Below are 24,118 nucleotides of genomic sequence, written 5' to 3' on the forward strand. Positions count from 1 at the left end.
CTTTTTAATTCATGATTTTTATCCTTTTTTCTTCTTCTGAATCCTAAGAGAATTCACATCTTACTTATCTTCAAATTCACTAACTCGGCTTCTAAGGTACCCAGTATCTCCTACTTACTACTGCATCTACTGAATATTTTAATTCAGTCATATTTTACACCTTCAGGGGCTCCTTCTTCATGGCACACTGTTCCCTCCTATTTTGATTATCCAGGAATGTCCTCCAGAATGTCAGGACTTGGTCTTAGAATTTTCATCAAGTTCTCTCCCATCTCCTGCAGCAAATCCGTTTCATTGGAGACCCTTTGCTCTGAGTCACCAGAAGGAGCCTCCACTCCTGAGCTCCTAAGTCTTCTCCTCTTCTGCCTAAGTGTCACTGCCCTATCTGCTTGGTCTTTTACATAAAAATCTAGTTTACAGATCTCTGATAGCCAAGCTGGGTACCATCAGTGATCATACAGGTCACAATTCATTTTTCTTGGTCACAAAAAGAAGGAAAAGTTTAGACTTAGTAACATTTTCTTCAGTAGCTCAGAGGTCTAATAATTGCAGGGAATGGGGACGGAATCATAAGCAGAGGAAACGCACAGAGCACAAATTAGTCCCCCATTTGCTTCCACCTAGACAGCCCAGGACTAGCTGGAATGCCATCCCAGCAACTGGCTACGGTACTGGACAGCACAGACACAGGACAGCTTCCTTCACCGCAGAGTTCTATTAGACGGTACTTGGCTAAACAATTCTTCTCAAAGCCCCAAAAACCACACTAGCAGGTCTGGCTCTACAAAAATCCCTTCTTTTTACCATTTTCTCCTTCCTTCAGGAGTTCTGCCCTTCCCCCTTAACAGCCTTGGTTTTTCTCACCTATTTTGACTCAACACTCTCCTAGTCCAAGGGATAAAAATCTACTGCCAGTTAAGTGCAGTACACATTAACAGGATAGATAGAAAGTAGTTTTTAGTGTTCAGGAACATTCAAAAAGGCAGTACAGGGCTTCCCTGGTGGCGCAGTGGTTGAGAGTCCGCCTGCCGATGCAGAGGACACGGGTTCGTGTCCAGGAAGATCCCACATGCCGCGGAGCGGCTGGGCCCGTGAGCCATGGCCGTTGAGCCTGCGCGTCCGGAGCCTGTGCTCCGCAACGGGAGAGGCCACAACAGTGAGAGGCCCGCGTACCACGAAAAAAAAAAAAAAGGGCAGTACAATGGTAGCATCCACTTCGTGGGACTTGGAATTACTGGTTAATTAATAAGGGCTTCCCAATATTGGTATTTGAAAGAAATGACTGATTCAGTTGTCCCTCAGCATCTGTGGGGAACTGGTTTCAGGAACCCCACAAATACCAAAATCCACAGATGCTCTTATATAAAATGGCCTAGTATTTGCATATAACCTATGCATATCCTCCCACATACTTTAAATCATCTCTAGATTATTTATACTGCCTAGTACAGTGTAAATTTTATATAAATACTTGCCAGTGTGCAGCAAATTCAAGCTCTGCTTTCTGAAACTTTCTAGAACTTTTCTCCCCCTGAATATCTTCAATCCATGGCTGACTGAATCCACAGACTCAGAACCCGTGAATACACAGTGCCGACCACATTTGAAAATACCTTTAGTGCATGCCTGGCAGTTAAATACTGTCACTATTGTCAGAAATAAATGACAACTGGTGGGGATAAAAACACTAAATTCAATGTGAAAAACCCAAAAAAAATTTAATTTGAAGTTGAGCTGGGTTTCCAGTAGAAAATACTTTAGTTATAATAAAATGTTGAGTAGACCACATGAAAACTAGTAATGAAATAAACCTTATCCATAAATTATTGAAATGCAGTAATGATGACTAGAGTCCACAAGCCTTGTAATTCCACCGCACCACCTTTGACAACAGACTATGCTGTAAACGAGCGGCTGTGCTGAAGTGTACAGGTCTACTGAGGTTATTTTATAACAACTGCCACAATTCCACACTTAACACCAATGAAAGCTGCATGTTCTAAAATCAAGAACAATCTTTGCCATTCGTAACATTTCAGTAATAAAAGAAATTACCTCAATAACAGGTGTATTTTCCTGGAGCTCCGTTGTGTGCGAAGCCAGTAAACCAATCAACCGAGCTACCTTGGCCCTTCTGTAAACAGAGAGAAAATGGGCTCAGAAGTGGAGAGTTAGGACCGAGGAAACCAAGCCCAGTTAGTCACATTACACAACTGTAAGCATTAACATGAGATAGAAGTGGAATGAGACAGGGTGAGCAAACATTCCTGTACATATATGGTCCAGAGAAACGTTCCCTTGTGTACACAGGGAGACCTGAACGCAATGCCCTCCGTAGCACCATCTGTAACAGTGACAAAAACTGAACAAGTTGTGCTTTAATAGTGAAATGGAAAATAAAAATTTTTTAAAGTCTCTGCTTGTTTTTTTTAACATCTTCATTGGAGTATAATTGCTTTACAATGTTGTGTTAGTTTCTGCTGTATAACGAAGTGAATCAGCTATATACATACGTATATCCCCATATCCCCTCCCTCTTGCATCTCCCTCCCACCCTCCTTGTGCTATGCCGCTGCTTCCCACTAGCTATCTATTTTATATTTAGTAGTGTATATATGTCAATGTTTCTCTCTTACTTTGTTCCAGCTTATCCTTCCCCCTCCCCAGGTCCTCAAGTCCACTCTCTACATCTGTGTCTTTATTCCTGTCCTGCCCCTAGGTTCATCAGAACCATTTTTTTTTAGATTCCATATATATATGTGTTAGCATACGGTATTTGTTTTTCTCTTTCTGACTTACTTCACTCTGTATGACAGACTCTAGGTCCATCCACCTCACTACAAATAACTCAATTTCATTTCTTTCTGTGGCTGAGTAATATTCCATTGTATATACGTGCAACATCTTCTTTATCCATTCATCTGTCAATGGACACTTAGGTTGCTTCCATGTCCTGGCTATTGTAAATAGTGCTGCAATGAACATTGTGGTATAACTTTTTTTTTTTTTTTGGTGCGGTATGCGGGCCTCTCACTGTTGCGGCCTCTCCCGTTGCAGAGCACAGGCTCCCGACGCGCAGGCTCAGCAGCCATGGCTCACAGGCCTAGCCGCTCCACGGCATGTGAGATATTCCCTGACCGGGGCACGAACCCATGTCCCCCGCATCAGCAGGCAGACTCTCAACCACTGCGCCACCAGGGAAGCGCACATGACTCTTTTTGAATTATGGTTTTCTCAGGGTATATGCCCAGTAGTGGGATTGCTGGGTCATATGGTAGTTCTATTTTCAGTTTTTTAAGAAACCTCTATACCGTTCTCCATAGTGGCTGTATCAATTTACATCCCCACCAACAATGCAAGAAGTTTCTCTTTTCTCCACACCCTCTCCAGCATTTATTGTTTGCAGATTTTTTGATGATGGCCATTCTGACTGGTGTGAGGTGATACCTCACTGTAGTTTTGATTCGCATTTCTTTAATGATTAGTGATGTTGAGCATCTTTTCATTTGTTTGTTGGCAATCTGTATATCTTCTCTGGAGAAGTGTCTAATTAGGTCTTCTGCCCATTTGGGGGTTGTTTTTTTGATACTGAGCTGCATGCGCTGCTTGTATATTCTGGAGACTAATCCTTTGTCAGTTGTTTCATTTGCAAATATTTTCTCCCAGTCTGAGGGTTGTCTTTTCATCTCGTTTATGGTTTTCTTTGCTGTGCAAAAGCTTTTAAGTTTCATTAGGTCCTATTTGTTTATTTTTGTTTTTATTTCCATTTCTCTAGGAGGTGGGTCAAAAAGGATCTTGCTGTGATTTATGTCATACAGTGTTCTGCCTATGTTTTCCTCTAAGTTTTATAGTGTCTGGCCTTACATTTAGGTCTTTAATCCATTTTGAGTTTATTTTTGTGTATGGTATTAGGAAGTGTTCTAATTCCATTCTTTTACATGTAGCTGTCCAGTTTTCCCCACACCACTTATTGAAGAGGCTGTCTTTTCTCCATTGTATACTCTTGCCTCCTTTATCAAAGATAAGGTGACCATATGTCCGAGGGTTTATCTCTGGGCTTTTTATCCTGTTCCATTGATCTAAATTTCTGTTTTTGTGCCAGTACCATACTGTCTTGATTACTGTAGCTCTGTAGTATAGTCTGAAGTCTGGGAGCCTGATTCCTCCAGCTCCGTCTTTCTTTCTCAAGATTTCTGCTCTACTTATTAGTAGACCAATGATTTTATACGCAAGTAGTCAGTAGTTAATATCAGGATAGTGAAGCATATGTGTATATATTCACTTGAAAAGAAATTTTTACAAGTCTAACAAATCTTGTAAAAATACCTTCAGTGAGGTGTTTTGTTTCATTACCCAGCGGAAAATGAAGTATTAAATTATAAAAGTAGTTTTATAATGAAATATAAATTATTAAATATCACTTCAGGTGATTTGGAAAAGTTCACTTCACGGAGAAAATTAGTTTTGATAAGACTTTTTTAATTGGAAAAAAATGGTTGAGTTGATTATAACTGTACTCTTAGTAATGCTTGCATTGCATGTTCCTCATCCAGAGAGCCTCTACTTTTCATATTCGTAAAATAAACTGTGCAGAACCCGTGGAGGGAAACAAATCACACTCAGAGAAGTACCACAGGTAAGTGTTCATGTTGTCAGAACTCTATCATACAGAGATAATTCTTATGGATTTCAATGCTTCTTGGATTAGCCATCTAAATCTCTAAACATAAACAGATTAAAGAAGTCCTAGGCATTTCTATGATTAGCATTCTGCCTCTGAGTAAGAAGATTATGTTTTAAAAGTAATGGGTTTGAAAAAGATTTGGCAGGACACTGGCCCAAAAGTTACAAGGAAAAGCTTCCAGTCACAGCTCTGTCACTGACCAGATACGGGACCACAGTCAAGTCAATTACACTTCAGTTTTGAATTGCTTAAATGTGTGCAGTTTAGAAGGTCAGATGGATTAACTTCTAAGTTTTCTCACAATGTAAAACAAATGCTATTATCAAAAACTCACTAATGAATTAAAGGATGCAAGGCAAAAACTTATTTATCTCAGTTCAAAGACAAGCTCAAAATACTTCAGAAACCTTGAAGCATTTTTACAATCTACAAAATTAGATAATGGCAACCAGATTTATCCAACTAAAAGAAAAATGTATCAGGACATGCTAATTAAATATTTTTCCCATTCTCACGAGAAACAATTCCTATCAGAACTAGAGAAAACACCCTCCTTGAAACTCCTACAGTTTTAAGTTGTAAACTATTTAAACTAATAGTGACAGTATTTCTCAATTTATACCAAATACTTACATACAACTATATCTATATGTAATGCCCTCACAAAACTGTCTCCGTCTCATAATTCAGAATTCTTCTTAAAGGTCACCATTTCAGGTGCCCCCATGACCCATTATGCTGTAGCTCAGAACATCCCACATCCATAACAGCACGCAAAGCTGCAATGGCCAATAAACCTTCGTGCGATAACAGAAACATTCCACGTCTACATTGTTCAACACAGTATCCACCACATGCATGTGACTATCCAGCACTTGAAGTATGGCTGGTGCAACTGAAGAAATATATATGTGTATATGTATACCCACACACACACAAAATTTACTTTAAGGAACTAGTTTATTTTTTACTGAAGTATAATTGATGTATAATATAAGTTACAAGTGTACCATATAGTGATTCACCATTTTGAAAGATTATACTCCACATATAATTATAAAACATTGGCTATATTTCCTGTGTTGTATAATATATCCTTGTAGCTTATTTTATGCAAATTAGTTTGTACCTCTTAATCCCTTACCCCTATCTTGCCTCTCCTCCATCCCTCTTACTGCTGATAACCACTAGTTTCTTCTCTATGAGTCTGCTTCTTTGTTATATTCACTAGTTTATTTTTCAGATGCCACATATAAGTGATATCATACAGTATTTGTCTATCTCTACTTCACTTAGCATAATGCCCTCCAAGTCCATCTGCATTGCTGCAAATGGCAAAATCTGGTTCTTTTTATGGCTGAGTAGTATTCCATTGTATATATGTACCACACCTTCTTTATCCATTCATCTGTTGATGGACATTTAGGTTGTTTCCATGTCTTGGCTATTGTGAAGAGTGCTGCTATGAACATTGAGGTGCATTATCTTTTCAAATTAGTGTTTTTGTTTCTTTCAAATATATATCCAGGAGTGAAAATGCTGGGTCACAGGGTAGTTCTATTTTTAGTTTTTTGAGAAATATGGAACTATTTCTAAATTTAAATAACCACATGAGGCTTCCCTGGTGGCGCAGTGGCTAAGAATCCGCCTGCCAATGCAGGGGACACGGGTTCGACCCCTGGTCTGGGAAGATCCCACATGCCGCGGAGCAACTAAGCCCATGTGCCACAACTACTGAGCCTGTGCTCTAGAGCCCGCGAGCCACAACTACTGAAGCCCCTGTGCCACAACTACTGAAGCCCCTGTGCCACAACTACTGAAGCCCGTGCGCCTAGAGCCTGTGCTCTGCAACAAGAGAAGCCATCACAATGAGAAGACTGCGCCCCGCAACAAAGAGTAGCCCCCGCTCACTGCAACTAGAGAAAGCCTGCATGCAGCAGCGAAGACCCGATGCAACCAAAAATTAAATAAATAAATAAATTTAAATAAATAACCACATGCAGCTAGTGGCTACTGTATTAGAGCAGATCTAAAATGTTACAGTTACTTCTTTGTGTGTTTAATAAAACAGACTATTTATTTTCCATATCCTCCACTAGCCCACAAGGTCCATGAACGCAGGGCTGCGAGCACTAAGACAGTACCTAGCATGGTCCCTCAATAAATGTTTGTTGAATGAATATAATATCAACATCAAAACAAAGTAACTAAACACATTAGTAGAAAATGGGTGGGTAAAAATATGACTGAATAAAGGTAAACAAAATTGGAGGATTTTCAACGTAAATATCAAAACAGAATTTAAGGCTAAAATCATTAAATGAGGAAAAGATTGTTTGAGGACTAAAAACAGTATGACCTACAAAGGATGTAAGCTGTGAGTCGTTACAAACCATATTCATAAAGAATAATAATATATAATATTATTATATTAATAATAATAAAGAATAAAAAGTAAACCCAATAGTAGTGGGAAACTCCAATCTACCTCTCTCCCAAGCACAGCAAGAAAGCCACAGTGAATACAAACATACAAGCATCATAGTAACAGATGTACATATCAAGCTCTACGATCTAAACTCGGACCACACTTACTCAGTGGGAGGCTGTATAGGATGGTGTTCAGGACTCTGGAATGAAATGTCCTGAGGCCAGTCTTGGCCCCATGGTTGGGGCGGGGGAGGAGAGGAACCCTGGGTTAGTTACTCCTCCTTCATGTGCCTGATGACTTCATGTTAAGTAGGACTAACAACAATATGTACCTCACCAAGTTACTCAAAGAGTCAAAGGAAATAATCCGTGTGGAGAAATCACCATGGTGTCTAACATTTAATATATGCTGAATGGGCTAGCTATGATTACCACATTGTCTACTACAGTCACGACATTTTTGTGTGTGTGTGCGGTACGCGGGCCTCTCACTGGTGTGGCCTCTCCCGCTGCGAATCACAGGCTCCGGACACGCAGGCTCAGCGTCCATGGCTCACGGGCCCAGCCGCTCCGCGGCAATGTGGGATCTTCCCGGACCAGGGCACGAACCCGTGTCCCCTGCATCGGCAGGCGGACTCTCAAGCACGGCGCCACCAGGGAAGCCCCATGACATTTTTTTAATGATTTTTTATTAGAGCACAAAGATAAATTCATAGAATTCCCAAAGGCAGAAGTTATACAGGACATATGATGATATAATAAAAGTGAAATAACAAACATAAACCAAAAATCCTAAACATTTGTAAATTTAGAAGCACTTCTGTATAGCTTAGACAGCAAATGAAAAACAAAAATGCCCATTAGGGCTCCCCTGGTGGCGCAGTGGTTGAGAGTCCGCCTGCCGATGCAGGGGACACGGGTTCTTGCCCCGGTCTGGGAGGATCCCACGTGCCACGGAGCGGCTGGGCCCGTGAGCCATGGCCGCTGGGCCTGCGCGTCTGGAGCCTGTGCTCCGCAACGGGAGAGGCCACAACAGTGAGAGGCCCGCGTACCGCAAAAAAAAAAAAAAATTGCCCATTAATCACAATCGTGTAAATAACACAGATCAAGAGACTGTCATATAGAGTGAAGTCAGAAAGAGAAAAACAAGTATCATATATTAACGCATATATGTAGAATTTAGAAAAATGGTACAGATGAACCAGTTTTCAAGGCAGAAATAGAGACACAGATGTAGAGAACAAATGTATGGACATCAAGGGGGGAACGCGGGGGTGGGGGTATGAACTGGGAGACTGGGATTGACATATATACACCAATATGTATAAAACAGATAACTAATAAGAACCTGCTGTATTTTAAAAAAATAAAATTAAAAAAAAAACTTTACGATAGCAGACGGGACACTGACACCCACTTTTCTGTTCCCTCAAGATTCTGCTAAAAGAAAAGAAGTTTATAATTAAATAACTGGAGACAGAAAGAAGGGCTGAAAGTAGACCAGAATGTTTGAGGAAATCCTAGATGACACACTTAGATGGAACTAGACAGAAAATGGAGAGAAGAAATTCCTGTCTAAGAACCACAGGTAAAGACAGGTCTTCCCAACAAGCCACAGAGGCTTGGAATAAAGTAAAACAGAAAGCAAGGATGAGTCATAGACAATCATCAGATTAGAGAACTTCACAATGAACAGGTGAGCCAATTAGGTCCTGCCTCCTTCCCATCTCCCTCCCTGATACACAGAATAAACCCTCAGTCCTGGCCTCCAGGGTAAAAATGTAAAATTATCCCTGCAGTGAGCAATCTACTCTGGGGTGGGATACAAGTATGGATGTGGAGAACAGAGAGTGGTCCTCCCCACCAGATACCAGAGCAAGGAAAGAGGTTATTGGAGGAAAGCCAGCCCCACCCCAAAGAAAAACCCAGCCTGGAAACTGACGAGGCCTCCAGCCTGCCTACCTGCTCCTTCAGCTAGGTGGGCTCCCAACATACAAGCCAACTAGTCAACAGGCATCATCCACTCACAGGCCAGCCCTTTAAAGAAGACGCTGTTGGAGAAACAGACTAAGAGAACCATAGGGGAAATGTGTACTGCCAGCTTCTATGCTGATCAATTTAACCATTTATTCATAATATAAACTAAGTACCAAAGATCACCAAGCATTTGAGGAACCAACAGCATTAAAAAGCAGGACCATGATGAAAACAAAGTGACCCACAGGTTAAAAAGAATAAAATTTTTATAATCCTAATGTTTAACCTTAAATATTAGTCACAATATTTAACCCTAAATTCTATGCCAAAACGGAATTTTTATAATCCTATACTTTATCCTCAAATTCAAAAGTACATTTTAAATCAAATATAGGCAGCTAGGAAACAGGACCAATCAGAGAACAAATGAACAAAAACTTGAAAATATGACTGCTGAAATAAAATAGTGATTCTCAGTAAAATGAGCAAGGATAAGTATCAAGCTTGAAAACTCAAAGGTAAAATCAGGGAAGAGCAGTAAAAGAGAGTTTGGCAGTTCTTCAAAAGGCTGAACACAGAATTACCATATGACCCAACAATTCCACTACTAGGTATGTACCCAAGAGAAATTAAAACATATGTTCACATAAAACCTTTATACACATGATCAGAGCAGTGTTATTCATAACAGCCAAATGTGGAAGCAACCCAAGTGTCCATTAAGAATGGATACATGAAATACGGTTTATCCATACAATGGAATATTATTCAGTCATAAAAAAGAATGAAGTGGGAATTTCCCGGTGGTCCAGTGGTTAGGACTCCCTGCTTTCACTGAAGGGGCCCAAGTTCGATCCCTGGTCAGGGAACTAATATCCCACAAGCCATGTGGCACAGCCAAAAAAAATGAAGTACTAATACGTGCTACAACATGGATGAACCCTGAGAACATTATGCTAAGTGAAAAGATGCCAGTCACAAAAGATCACATTTTGTATATTTATATGAAATATTCAGAATAGGCAAATCTATAGACAGAAAGTAGGTTAGTGGTTTCCAGGGACTGAGGGGAAGAGGGTAACAGGTACGAGATCTCACTGGGTGATGAAAAGTTCTGGAATTTGATAGTGGTGATACATGCACAATTTTGTGATTACACTAAAAACCGCTAAACTGTACAGTTTTAAAAAGTGAATTTCCATCATATCAGGAAACTAAAAAAGAAAAATCACATGATCATATCAATATATGCAAAAAAAGCATTTGACAAATTCCAACACCCATTCATGACAAAAACTCAGTAAACTAGGAATAGAGGGAACTTCTTTAACTTGATAAAGACTATCTACAAAAAAATACAGCTCACATCATATTTAATGGTGATAAACTCAAAATTTTCCCACTAAGATCAGGTACAGGGACTTCCCTTGTGGTCCAGTGGGTAAGACTCCATGCTCCCAATGCAGGGGGCCCAGGTTCAATCCCTGGTCAGGGAACCAGATCCCACATGCATGCCACAACTAAGAGTTCTCGTGCCACAACTAAGAAGCCCACGTGCCACAACTAAGAAGTCCACGTGCCGCAACTAAGACCTGGCGCCACCAAAATAAATAAATAATAGTTAAGGAAAAAAAAAGATCAGGTACAAGACAAGGACATCACCTCTCACCACTGTTCCTTTTGAATATTACACTGAAAGCTCCAGGTAATGCAATAGGACAAGAAAAGGAAACAAAAGGCATACAGATTGGGAAGGAAGAAATAAAACTGTTTGCAAATGAAATGACTGTCTATACAGAAAATCCTGAAGAATTAACAACAACAAAAAATCCTCCTGGAACTATTAAGTGATTACAGCAAGGTGCAGGATACAAGGTTAATATATAAAAGTCTTACCAGCAATAAACTTGTAGAATTTGAAATTAAAAACACAATACCATTTACATTAGCACCCAATAAGTGAAATACATAGGAACAAATCTAATAAAATATGTATAATATCTATATGAGGAAAACTACAAAGCGCTACTGAACAAAATCAAAGAAGTAAACAAGTGGAGAGGTATTCCATGTTCATGAATGAGACTCAATATTGTCCTGATGTCAATTCTTCCCAAATTGATCTGTAGATTCGATGTGATTCCACATTGTCAGTGTGGATACTGACAAACTGATTCCAAGGTTTATATGGAGGCAAAAGATCCAGAATAACCAACAATACTGGAGAAGAGCAACAAAGTTGGAGGACTGATGCTACCTGACTTCAAGACTTACTACAAAGCGAAAGTTATCAAGACAGTGTGGTATTGGCAAAAGAACAGATCACTGGGACAGAATCGAGAGCCCAGAAATAGACTCACATAATCAAATGATCTTTGACAAAGGAGCAAAGGCAATACAATGGAGCAAAGACAGTCTTTTCAACGAATGGTGCTGGAATAACTGGACATCTACAAGAAAAAAAATGAATTTAGACACAGACTTTACACCTGCTCACAAAACTTCAACTCAAAACAGATCACAGACCTAAGTGTAAAATGCAAAACTATAAAACTCCTAGAAGATAACATAGAAAACCTAGATGACCTCGGGTGCAGCAATGACTTTTTATACACAACATCAAGGGCATGATCCATGAAAGAAATAATTGATAAGCTGGACTTCATTAAAATTAATAATTTCTGTTGTGCAAAAGAAATGTTGAGAATGAGAAGATATGCCACAGACTGGAAAAGAATATTTGCAAAAGACCCATCTGATAAAAAACTGTTTTCCAAAATATACAAAGACCTCTTGAAACTCAACAATAAGAAAACAACCTGATGAAAAAATGGGCCAAAGACTTGAACAGACACTCCACCAAAGAAGATATACAGATGGCAAATAAGCATATGAGAAAATGCTCCACGCCATATGTCATCAGGGAAATGCAAGTTAAAACAACAAGATACCACTACACACCTATCAAAATAGCCAAAATCCAGAACACTGAAAATACCAAATGCTGGCAAGGATGTGAAGCAATAGAACCCTCATTCATTGCTGATGAGAATACAAAATGGTACAGTCACTTTATAAGACAGTTTGGTGATTTCTTACAAAACTCAATGTACTCTTACCACACAATCCAACAAACAGGCTCCTCGGTATTTACCCAAAGGAGATGAATACATATGTCCACATGGATGTTAACAGCAGCTTTACTCATAATTGTCAAAACTTGGAAGCAATCAAGATGAGCTTCAGTATGTGAATGGTCAAATAAACCGTGGTACCTGCAGACAATGGGATACTTCGCACTGAAAAGAATGATCTATCAAGCCATGAAAAAACATGGAGAAACCTTAAATGAATGTTACGAAGTAAAAGAAGCCAATCTGAGAAAACTACATACTTTATGTTTCCAACTACATGACATTCTGGAAAAGGAGAAACTATGAAGGTAATAAAAAGTTCAGTGGTTGTCAGAGGGATGAATAGGCAGAACACAGTAGATTTTGGGGGCAGTGGAAATCCTCTGTGTGATACCACAGTGATGGATACACATCGTCATACATTTGTCCAAACCCACAGAATGTACAACACTAAGACGGAATCGTAATGTATAGACTTTGGATGATTTTGATGTGTCAATTTAGGATGTACCACTCTGGCAGGGGATAGTGATAATTGGAGAGGCGATGCATATGTGGGGGCAGAGATATGTGGGAAAACTCTGTTCCTTCCCCTTAATTTGCAGTGAACCTAAAACTGCTCTAAAAAATAAACTCAACAAAAACCAAGAAAAGGTGAATTTTTTGATATGTGAATTGTATCTCAATAGAAGAGTGAGAAAGCAAAAGAAAATTAAGTCAATAGACACTAAATTTGGGCTTCCCTGGTGGCGCAATGGTTAAGAATCCACCTGCCAATGCAGGGGACACGGGTTCGAGCCCTGGTCCGGGAAGATCTCACGTGCTGCGAAGCAGCTAAGCCTGTGAGCCACAACTACTGAGCCTGAGCTTTAGAGCTCATGTGCCACAACTACTGAGCCCACGTGCCACAACTACTGAAGCCCACGCGCCTAGAGGCCATGCTCCGCAACAAGAGGAGCCACTGCAATGAGAAGCCCATGCACCACAACGAAGAGAAGCCCCCACTCGCCACAACTAGAGAAAGCCCGCACACAGCAACAAAGACCCAACGCAGCCAAAAATATAAATAAATAGGCAAGCAAAAAAAAAAAAAGAGAGAGACACCCATCCTACAGGAGTTTCAGGAGCAGAAAAAGGATGAAATAGAGATGAGGAAATCATAAGGAAATAGGAAAGCGAAAGAAAGGTTGCAGCATTTAACAGACCGACTGGCAAAGCAAATTAGTAAAAAGGGATACCTAGATACATTCTAGTAAAAGTTTGCAAGCCTGGAATATAAAGAAAAATTCTTTTTTCACTGGAAAACAAAATCAAACTAGTCACATATAAGAGGAAGAAAAAGTCAGGTTGGTCCCTGAGTCTTCCAGAGCTGCAGCCAGCACACGAGTGAGCAACAAAGCAGCACGGCACAGAGGTGAGTGTGGCCTGAAGGTGCAAGAAGGTCTCATTCAGCCTGTTATGCCTGAGCCCCAAAACCACAGGCAGAAAGCTTCAAGGAAGGAGGAACTCCAGAAGCAGAGCCTGAGAGATATTCTATTTAAAAAACAAAACAAAAAACTACCAAATAATGAAATCCCATCAACCAGGAAGTGAAGTAATTCACAAATGGAGAAACTGTATTTTAAAAATTGACGATGAGCATTTACTTTATTAAAGTACCAAACTATACTAAAAATTAGAAAAATCCTTCCTAGAATATAAATATCAAAGGACCCTAAAATAAACCTGAGAAAGAACAAAGTTGAAATCACATATTCTGATTTCAAAGCTTACTACCAAGCTATGGTAATCGAGACACTGTGATACTCACATAAAGACAGATTTATAAACCAAGGGAATAGAACAGGGAGCCCAGAAACAAACCGTCAGCATATACGGTCAAATGATTATCAACAAGAGTGCCAATACCGTTTAATGGGGAGAGGACAGCCTTTTCAACAAATGGTGCTGGGAAAACTGGATATAAACGTAACAAAAGAATGAAACTGGACTCTTACCTAACACTGTATTAAAAAAAACTAACTCAAAATGGATCAAAAACCTAAATGTGAGCTAAAACTATAAAATCCTTAGAAAAAAACAAATGAAAAGATTTATGACATTGGTTTTGCAGTGACTTCTTAGAACACTAAAAGCACAGGCAACAAAAGAAAAAATGAAAAACTAGGTTTCATCACAACTTAAAACTTTATGCAAAGGGCACTATCAGGGTAAAATGGCAACCCACAGAATGGAAGAAAGTATTTGTCAGTCATATACCTAGTATGTCGTTAATATCTAGAATACATACAGAACTCCCATAAATAAACAACACAAAACCCAGTCAGAAAATGGGCAAAGGACCTGAACAGACATTTCTCCAGAGAAGGTAAATAATGGTGCTCAACATCAGTAATTAGTGAAATGCAAATCAAAACCGCAACGACATATAACTTCATACCCATTAGGAGAGCTACTATTAAAAAAAACTGAAAAAAAATAAGGGTTGAAGAGGATGTGGCGAAATTGGAACCCTCAAGCATTGCTGGTGGAAATGTAAAATGGTGCAGCCACTGTGCAAAACAGTTATGATGGTATCTCAAGAAGTTGAACATAACGTTATCAAATAATCCAGCAATTCCACTCCTAGGTATATACACAAAAGAACTGAAAGCAGGGACTCAAACAGGTATATTCGCACCAATGCTCACAACAGCACTACTTGCAACAGCCAAAGGTAGAAGCAACCCGAGTGTCCATCAACAAATGAAAAGATAAACTGTGGCATATACACATATGGAATATTATTCAGCCTTAAAAAAGAATGAGTCTGATACATGCTACAACACAGATGAACTCTGAAAACATTCAGGTAAGTGAAATAAGCCAGACACAAAAGGACAAATGTATGATCCCACTTATATTAGGTACCTACAACAGGGAAATTCATAGAAACAAAAAGTATAACAAAGGTTTTCAGGGACTGGGATGAGGAGGGATGGGAGTTACTGGTTAATGGGGAAGAGCTTCTGTTCGGAATAATGAAAAAGTTCTGGAAATTGACAGTGATCGTGGTTGCACAACATACGTATCGCAATATACATAATGCCACTGAATTATACACTTAAAATGGCTATAATGGTAAATTTTGTTACATATATTTTATAATAGAATTTTTAAATTAAAATATTATGCATTATCTGTAAATTATACCTCAATAAAGTTGATTGGCAAAGGCTATAAAATTTGATAAGTATTCACTGTTAAAAGTTCTAACAAAACAGCATTTTTACACACATTGACTGGGAATGCATGTTGATATCATATTTCTATAGAGCATTTCAGCAACTTATGAGAAGTCACAAAAATATCTATTGCCCTCTACCCATTCATTCTAATTCTACAAATCTGCCCTTAGGGGAGAAAGGAAAAATAGGCATGAAGATTTAAGCACAAAATGTTCATCAATATATTATTTACAATATTATAATACTATCCAAAAATAGGGAAGGGTAAATAAAATGATCAAATATTCATAGCATATAAAAAGAGGCATACCATAAAAAAACTCAGACAAATTAATTAGTGACATTAAAAGAATACATGTTATAAAGTGGAGAAACATAAAAAGTTATATGTTATTTTTTCTATATACTGAACAAAGCCAAGGAATAAACATACATACTTCAACAGTGATTGTCCCCCAGCTAAGTTAAAGACCCTTATCATATGCTGTCAAGGTGATATGACCCAGGACAGAGAAGGCCTCGCTGGAAGAAGTAGTATTTGAATGGAGAAAGAGAGTAAAAGAAGGCTCCAAGCATAGGGCTTATCTATCCATATATTCCTCAAATAAAAACTGTTTTACAATTAAACTTAGATCTAAAAAATGGAAAAAAATAGTAGTACCTGGAAAGGATTAAGAATGTCTGTTTTTTAAAAATCAGCAGAGGGCACCCTATTCAAGGATATAATTTGTTTTAGCCGAAGTGCTAAGATTTTTTTGTTGGTTTCTTTTACAGTGAGCATGCCACAATCCTTCTCAAAGTTTAACATGCCCAAAAATGATCTAAAAATCCTATTTTGTAACGCCAGATTTTACCTTGAGAGAGTAACATTAGAAGATGCATAGGAATAATTATCCAAAAAAGCATTTTTGAACACCTAGTGTTTCCCCTATATTTTGGCAGCATGGGAAAATAATTACTATCCTATCACTGGCACATTTTACAAAACCCCTTCACATTCAAGTTTTCACAAGCTTCTCAACAATAATACAAGATAAGTAGGATTGATAACACCAACTTCCAAACCCCCAAAATACACTAAGTACCCAATAAGAACCAGGCACCGGGCAAGGTATTTCATACACCTACTTCATTCAAAATTTAATTGTAAAGAATATATAAAACTGAATCACTTTGCTGTACACCTGAAACTAACAACACTGTAAATCAACTATACTTCAGTTAAAAAAAATTTGATTGTTACCAAAAATCTATGAAGTTGATACACTATGCCCATTTTACAGATGAGTAAACTGACACTCAGCAGTTATAATAATTTGCCTGGGGGCAGATTTGTGATCTACACCCACATCTGTCTGAATCCAAAGCACTTTCATCATCCCACAAACAGTCCCCCAGAAGCTGAGACTCGGAAAGAGGTAATCAGTTATCTGACCAAGTCTCATTGGCAACCAGAGCACAGAGCCTTCTTACACTTTAATGAGCTTTTCACCGAGTATGCTGCCCTCATATAAGCAAGTACACATCCTTCCATCAGGAGTTTACAGAACACAATCTCATTAGATTTTGTAAACCATCTTAAGGAAAGATAAAGTGGCAAGGGAAAACGCCTTAGAAGCATAACTAAATTAAAACACAGGGATAATTGTAAAGTATTTGATAAAGAATATTCAAAAGAGTAATCATTAATAAAGCTTCCAGATGTAGTTTACATAACCTTGGAATTATATTTATAATATTAGAATAAAGACTATTTTGAAATCTTTTTAAATGGACAACTGGGATGCCTATAGAAAGTGCTATGATTCAGGGTCATCATTACTTTAGACTATTTCGTGATAAGTATTTAGGACTATGTGCTTTTGATAAATATGTATGTTTTAACTACTTAATAATATAATAATTTATTAAGATGTAAATATTACTTACCTATCCCAGTTTGGAGCTATTCGCAAATGCTGGGTTAGCAATTGGAACTAGAAAAAAAAATTAAGATGTATTTAATTCATGAAATGACACAGAAAGTGACCACTAAGTTAACAAATCAAACCAGTATACACATGAAATGCAAAGCCTGCACCAAGGAAATGAATTACATTCAGTGTTTTTGCATCTTTGTAAATATAAGATAAAAATAAAAACTAAGAATAAGAACGTTCAGTTTCTCCAACTGAATTATATTCCCTAAATATGCCTCTGCCCCTCACCCCACAAACACACACCAAGTACCAAATAAGGAACTGTAATACTATCCTGGAAGAAAATGAACTTAAATTTTTTCAAGCCAGTTCCCAAACAAAGGCCCACAAGGGAAAAGGCCCCAGACCACTGTAACTCCTTTCTGAGGACGACTTCAAAAGATCTGCCGAGTTCCCACGGTTTCATCGATGAATCAAGACGGTCCAAGAAATATCTCCAGGGGAAGAAGGAAAAAGAAAAGTCTTAGAGACTCAGTTCCCCGTTCAGTGTCACATCGGAAGCCTTGGAATTTACCAGGAAGACCCAGTAAAAAGAGCCCCTATTCCACGTGGGCAGCTCACTCCAGCAGCTGATGACAAGACCTCTGTCTTATGATTTCACAGATGAAAAATACCTTACAACTACTACAAATTAACGTAAAATGCAAGCTGAGTGTTACCAAAGGAGTTGTTCAAAATCACTGTCGATTCGACTGCTTTTAGATCTAAGCATTAAACAGAGGACAATTCTGGCAAACCTATCATCTTGATGAGTCACTTTTTTTCATTGTAACTAAATCTTATTAGTATTTTAGCACTTGTTTTAATCTCTACAGAAATAAAAGAGTTATGTGCAGAAGGAGAGCTGCAAGCCCGTGATAAGAGGAGTCTTTACTTCACGACTTAACTACGTACCAGGGGTGAGTGGAGGAGCCTGGTGGCCACCTCCCTGTGTCCGGCCACCACGCACAAGTAGCAAAGGAGATTCAGCTTGGCTCGGGAGGCCCCTGTGCTCTTCTCGGGGGAGTCGATCTGTGAGCACACTTGTTGCAGAAAGTCATTCCAATCTTGGTCTTCTAGAAATACTAATTTATCCACTGCAGAGGAAAGAAAATATTAAAAGTGGGGACCACGTGAAAAAGGACTGCTGAGAACATTACAAGAAGAATAAAATGGAACACAGAATTTCAATACCTAAGGTGAGGGCACACAGAAAATTATAAATTTACACTGTCAAAACCAAAAATACTCGAAAGACATCACTACTTTTATTTGCTCTTCTATGTTCATCTCTTTTTCTCCCCATGGAGACGGTTTGCACTATGTCAATGGAAACCTATGCTTAAAAAAAGAAGGTAGATGCCTAAATTTAGGAGAATGTTCTTGCAACCAAGAACATAACAAAATGCAAACTTAAATAAAACGGTACTATGGAAAAAACAAGATACCCTTTGCATAAAATAAAGCAACCTAGCCTTGAAGTACTGGAAAAGCCAAAATTTCTACAGATGTTATAAGGTCCCAGTGAAATTACTAGTAAACATAACTAGGTTAATACAAAGCTGAAATCATCTGGGAGTCCCACCTCCAAACCCCTATACAAACAAAAGACAAAAACTGGGAAATGAAATGCCAGCTAAAATTAACATAGTTTCACCTAATCTCTATATTTAAACAAAATAAGCTATAACAATAATTTCCTAAAATAATTCAAAGTAAAGGGGGAAAGGGACGGAATACTATTTTGAGATAATTTTCCTCTAAGTTTTCATAAATAGTGCTTCTACTTGGAACAGTTTATTTCAATTTGAACCTATGTTGTTTATTTTGAATTTACTTTGATTTGATTTCAAATCGTAGATTCTACTCTATGATGAAGAATTTTTCCAGATCTAGTTTAACAGCTTAAAATATAACTTATCAAACAAAATACATCAAAGTTTAAGGTATAAGAAAAATTCTTATGCTCACCCTAAGTAAGACTTTGTTAGGGGAAAGGGAATGTAACAATCAACCTTTAAGTATCTCCAGTCCTACATCAACCCCACAAAAGTGAACCAACCATCTGACCCTGATCTCAACTGCCCTACTCCCTCAAGTAGACTCTCGATTCTTCATTGTGGTTTCCAACCTTCTGTACCCATAAGAGCACCATTAATGTTGGAAATTCAACTGGCTTTACAAGGGAAAGGACAGGAGGAGGGCCCACCCGTTCAACAGGAAAACTCGCCCAGTTTCATAGGAACTTTCCCACTCACAAGAGTACTGAGCAGCCTAGACCCAGCTGAGTAAGGTCAAACGCTGGCTCAAATGGATTACAGGTTGTTAATAATTTATACAGTGTCTCAAGAATATAGCCAGTTGGCAAGAAAATAAAAATTTAGCTATTCATAAATAAAATATTCCATTTGCTATTAAATTTCATATTTGTATTTGTCCGCCATGAATCTATGTGCTTGATAAGCCCTTTATGATCCTACCTGAATGTGCTGGTAGATGCAATATTTTTGGATCATATTTAATTGGTGGTTGTTTCATTATCTGTGGTTAAAAAAACAGAACAAAACCTTTTAAGATGGGTATCTATCTCCTGATATGTCTCCTATATCAGATTATAAATCAATGAGGACAGAAAATAACACTGTAAAATTTATCACCAAAAAGAATAAGCATTCAGCAAAGCCCCTTCAGATTAAAATATACAAATATAGGTAATAATGCATAAAATAATATCATTTCAATTGATATCTTCAATAAAATAAAGCATCATGGAAAAGGGTCACCCTATCCTGGCTTACTCTTAGGCTAATTTACCTCTAGGTTAGAAATTTAGTTACTCAACAAATATTTATTGGATACCTGCTAGGGTGAGGCACTATGCTAAGTGCTAAGGGGGATACAAAGACATGATCCTACTGCCAGAGAGCTGACACACTGGTTAGAAAGATAAGACAAACATCTGTGAAACAACAGAAAAACATAAGATATTTAAATTAGAATGCAAAACAGGCGGGACATAATTACAGACAAAATACTCAGAGAAATGTTTCCAAAAAGATAGAGAATCAGAAAGGACTTTAGGTTGATGTGGTCAGGGCAGGGCTTATGGAAGACCTGGAAAGTGGCATGAGGTCTTGAAGAGTGGTGAGGACTTGATGACTGAATTGGCGAAGATACAACTTCATGAATAGGAAAGCACACGATTTCCTTGAGCAAAGTGAGGAAAGTGTATAGCAGCTGGATTCATGAGTTTGGAATAGCTGGGGTACTTCAACATGACACTTTTAATTAAAAAATTCAACCATCGAACTTCCCTGGTGGCCCAGTGGTTAAGAATCCTCCTGCCAGTGCAGGGGACACAGGTTCAAGCCCTGGTCTGGGAAGATCCCACATGCTGCGGAGCAACTAAGCCCGTGAGCCACAACTACTGAGCCCGAGTGCCACAACTACTGAAGCCCATGTGCCTAGAGCCCATGCTCCACAACAAAGAGAAGCCACCACAATGAGAAAGCCACACTCCGCAATGAGGAGTAGCCCCCGCTCGCCACAACTACAGAAAGCCCGCATGCAGCAATGAAGACCCAATGCAGCCAAAAATAATTAATTTAAAAAAAATTCAACCATCATTTCTATGTCTAACTTCTCCAAAACCTCTCTATAGAGCATCTTTTAAACTTCTGCTGGTAGTATTCTCACCAAAAATACATACCCTCATTCTAATCATGAGAAACACTTAGGCAAACCCAAATTGAGGGACATTCTACAAAATATTAATACCTGCCCAGTACTCTTCAAAGTGTCAAGGTCATGACAGACAAGGAAAGAATACGAAATTACCACATGACTGTGAAGGACAAGGACAGATTGGAGCAAACTAAGGAGGCATAGAAACCAACTGTAGGGCTTCCCTGGTGGCGCAGTGGTTGAGAGTCCGCCTGCCGATGCAGGGGAAACAGGTTCGTGCCCCGGTCCGGGAAGATCCCACATGCCGCGGAGCGGCTGGGCCCGTGAGCCATGGCCGCTGAGCCTGCGCGTCCGGCGCCTATGCTCTGCAACGGGAGAGGCCACAACAGTGAGAGGCCCGGGTACCGCAAAAAAAAAAAAAAAAAAAAAAAAAAAAAAAAACTGTAACATGGGATCCTGGAACATAAGAAGAAGGGCACTGGTGGCACAACTGATGAAATTCAAATCAGCTCATCAGTTAACAGCACTGTACCAATGTCAATCCCCTGGTTTTGCTAACAGTACTGTGTTCCTGTACAATATTAACACTAAGAGAAGCTGGGTAAAAGGTATACAGGAAGTCTACTATTTTTGAACCTTTAAGTCTAAAATTAGTTCAAAATTAAAAGTTAAAAAAAAAAAACTTCTAAGGTTTCCCAGAAACAACTAAGTCTGGTTATAAAAAGAAAGAAATACAGAATATGGTCAAAAGATAGCACAAATTGTTCTAGAAGTTCCACTGGGAAAATACCCTGTTACACATGAAATTTGGTATAATATACAGTTACTCTGCCAGATACCTGAATGCATAAAAAGAGAGATAGCTCCATTATGACAAATAGCTAAGTAATCTATATTAAATGTTATCTATCTAGTAAATAAACATTGATCTAAGAAGCCTTTTGTTCCAAACTATAGAAGCTTCCCCAGTGAGATGAAACAGTCATAAATTAATAAAGAAAAAAACATTTTTAAAAAAGGAAGAAAATAAAAATGCATAATGGGTGGTGAAATGTGTGTTGGAGCTGAAAATCAACAGAAAACAGAGGAACTGAGAAATTAATTTCCTTTTCCAAGGAGAGTACTCATCATTCCCTAATACAGTATTATATTCCAAAGATGTGAAGCAATGAAAATCCCACTGGGTTAGAAGTGCATTGTAACCAAGGCTCCCCAAGCTCCCCGTGTCTCCCCATCATCTGCCCTACAATCCTGACAACCTGTGAGAGGTGTGGTCTCCCTGTGATCTGCCCACCCACCCCAGTCTGGTGAGCGCTGCTCCCTGATATCTGCCTTCACAACACATCAGCGAGGAGAATGTCTGGAGTAATTCACCTAAGTATGGAGAAATGAAGGGACTGAGGCTAAGGTCTGAGGTCTAGAAGTCAGCAGCCACTCTCCAGCTCATGTACTGACAGGCAGAGCTGCTGCAAAGGGGGAAGAAAACTTACCCTTCCAGTGAAAGAGTGACGCAGGAAGAGGAGAGGGTTACAAAAAGGGTGAGGGTTAGGAATATAGACACGTGGCAAGAAAGAAAGAAAAGCAGAAGACAACAAGAACAGGAGAGAAAATAAGGCAAAGAAGGGACTTCCCTAGTGGTCCAGCGGTTAAGGCTGCACTTCCGGGCTTCCCTGGTGGTGCAGTGGTTGAGAGACCGCCTGCCGATGCAGGGGACGCGGGTTCGTGCCCCGGTCCGGGAGGATCCCACATGCCGCGGAGCGGCTGGGCCTGTGAGCCATGGCCGCTAAGCCTGCGTGTCCGGAGCCTGTGCTCCGCAACGGGAGAGGCCACAACAGTGAGAGGACGGCGTACCACAAAAAAAAAAAAAAAAAAGACTGCGCTTCCACTGAAAGGGGGCGTGGATTCAATCCCTGGTCGCGGAACTAAGATTCCGCATGCAGCATGGCCAAAAAAATAAATAATTTTTTTTAAAAAGTAAAATAAGGCAAAGTATACTGGGAATGAAAACATCACCCAGATTTCAGCCCTCGGTTGTTAGGGTGCCTTCTCGCACCTTCGGATTGTCAATAATTGGGGTGATGACAAGATCTGAGTCTGTGTAGATAAGCTCTCTCATCCGGGTCTCCAGGTCCTGCTGACTCAGGTGTCCACTTGTGATCTGAAACAAGAACAAAAATTAGACCCAGTTTCTGTGACTAGTGAAAAGCTTTAAGAGACGGAGCTAGTAAGATGCTGAGTAGACCCCACTGAAAAAAGTCACCTGTATCAATGGACCTCCACTGCTATTCAAAACACTTCCACAGACAGTCTCATCTGATCTTCACAAAAATCCTAAATCTAGTGTATCATTATTCCCATTTTTACAGATGAAAAAAACAAGGCTCAGAGAAAGTAACTGACTTGCTCGTGTTTACCACAATGGCTGGTTAGAACTAGAAAACAGATCTTCTACAGTTTGATGTTCTAAACTATGATAAGACAAATTGGTCTTTCAATTACCAGCAGGGTTGTTATCTTTCATCGACCAAAAATTAATCAGCTTATTTCTGCTTTACAGAATATTCAATATGAAATTTAAATTACAGCATAAAAAAATTTCAAGCTTAAGTACTGACCTGTTATATAAGTATTAAACACCCACATCTTTACAAATCCTAGTTAAAGCGGAATTGACACATAATGAAAATGAATAACTAGATGTTCCCCATCAGTTATTCAAGATGTTTCTTTGTGCTCTCCTTAAACTCAACTTTTTTTTTTTTTTTTTTTTTTTTTTTTTTTTTACGGTACGCGGGCCTCTCACGGCTGTGGCCTCTCCCGTTGCGGAGCACAGGCTCTGGACGCGCAGGCTCAGAGGCCATGGCTCACGGGCCCAGCTGCTCCACGGCATGTGGGATCCTGCCGGACCAGGGCACGAACCCGCGTCCCCTGCATCGGCAGGCGGACTCTCAACCACTGCGCCACCAGGGAAGCCCAAAACTCAACTTTTATTCCTGGTGCTATGCCTTAGTATTTCACATCAGA

General features: G+C 39.3%; 1 protein-coding gene across 11 annotated transcripts in view; it reads right to left on the reverse strand.

Annotated features, from left to right (window-relative positions):
- ULK4 (unc-51 like kinase 4) overlaps window positions 1-24,118 on the reverse strand; it is a 523,422-nt gene that overhangs the window by 466,380 nt on the left and 32,924 nt on the right. For all 11 annotated transcript variants that reach the window (XR_009565989.1, XR_009565987.1, XR_009565986.1 and 8 more), the window contains 5 exons: window positions 23,148-23,252; window positions 19,891-19,951; window positions 18,326-18,507; window positions 17,382-17,428; window positions 2,056-2,134 (listed from right to left, as the gene is read on the reverse strand). Coding sequence is in view for 1 of the 11 variants with exons in the window: in XM_030846182.2 (XP_030702042.2) it covers window positions 2,056-2,134; window positions 17,382-17,428; window positions 18,326-18,507; window positions 19,891-19,951; window positions 23,148-23,252 (474 nt within the window). In the remaining 10 variants the exon portion in view is untranslated. The remainder of the gene's footprint in view (window positions 1-2,055; window positions 2,135-17,381; window positions 17,429-18,325; window positions 18,508-19,890; window positions 19,952-23,147; window positions 23,253-24,118) is intronic.

Source organism: Globicephala melas, chromosome 11 (assembly GCF_963455315.2).
Source record: "Globicephala melas chromosome 11, mGloMel1.2, whole genome shotgun sequence".
NCBI classification, from domain to species: domain Eukaryota; kingdom Metazoa; phylum Chordata; class Mammalia; order Artiodactyla; family Delphinidae; genus Globicephala; species Globicephala melas.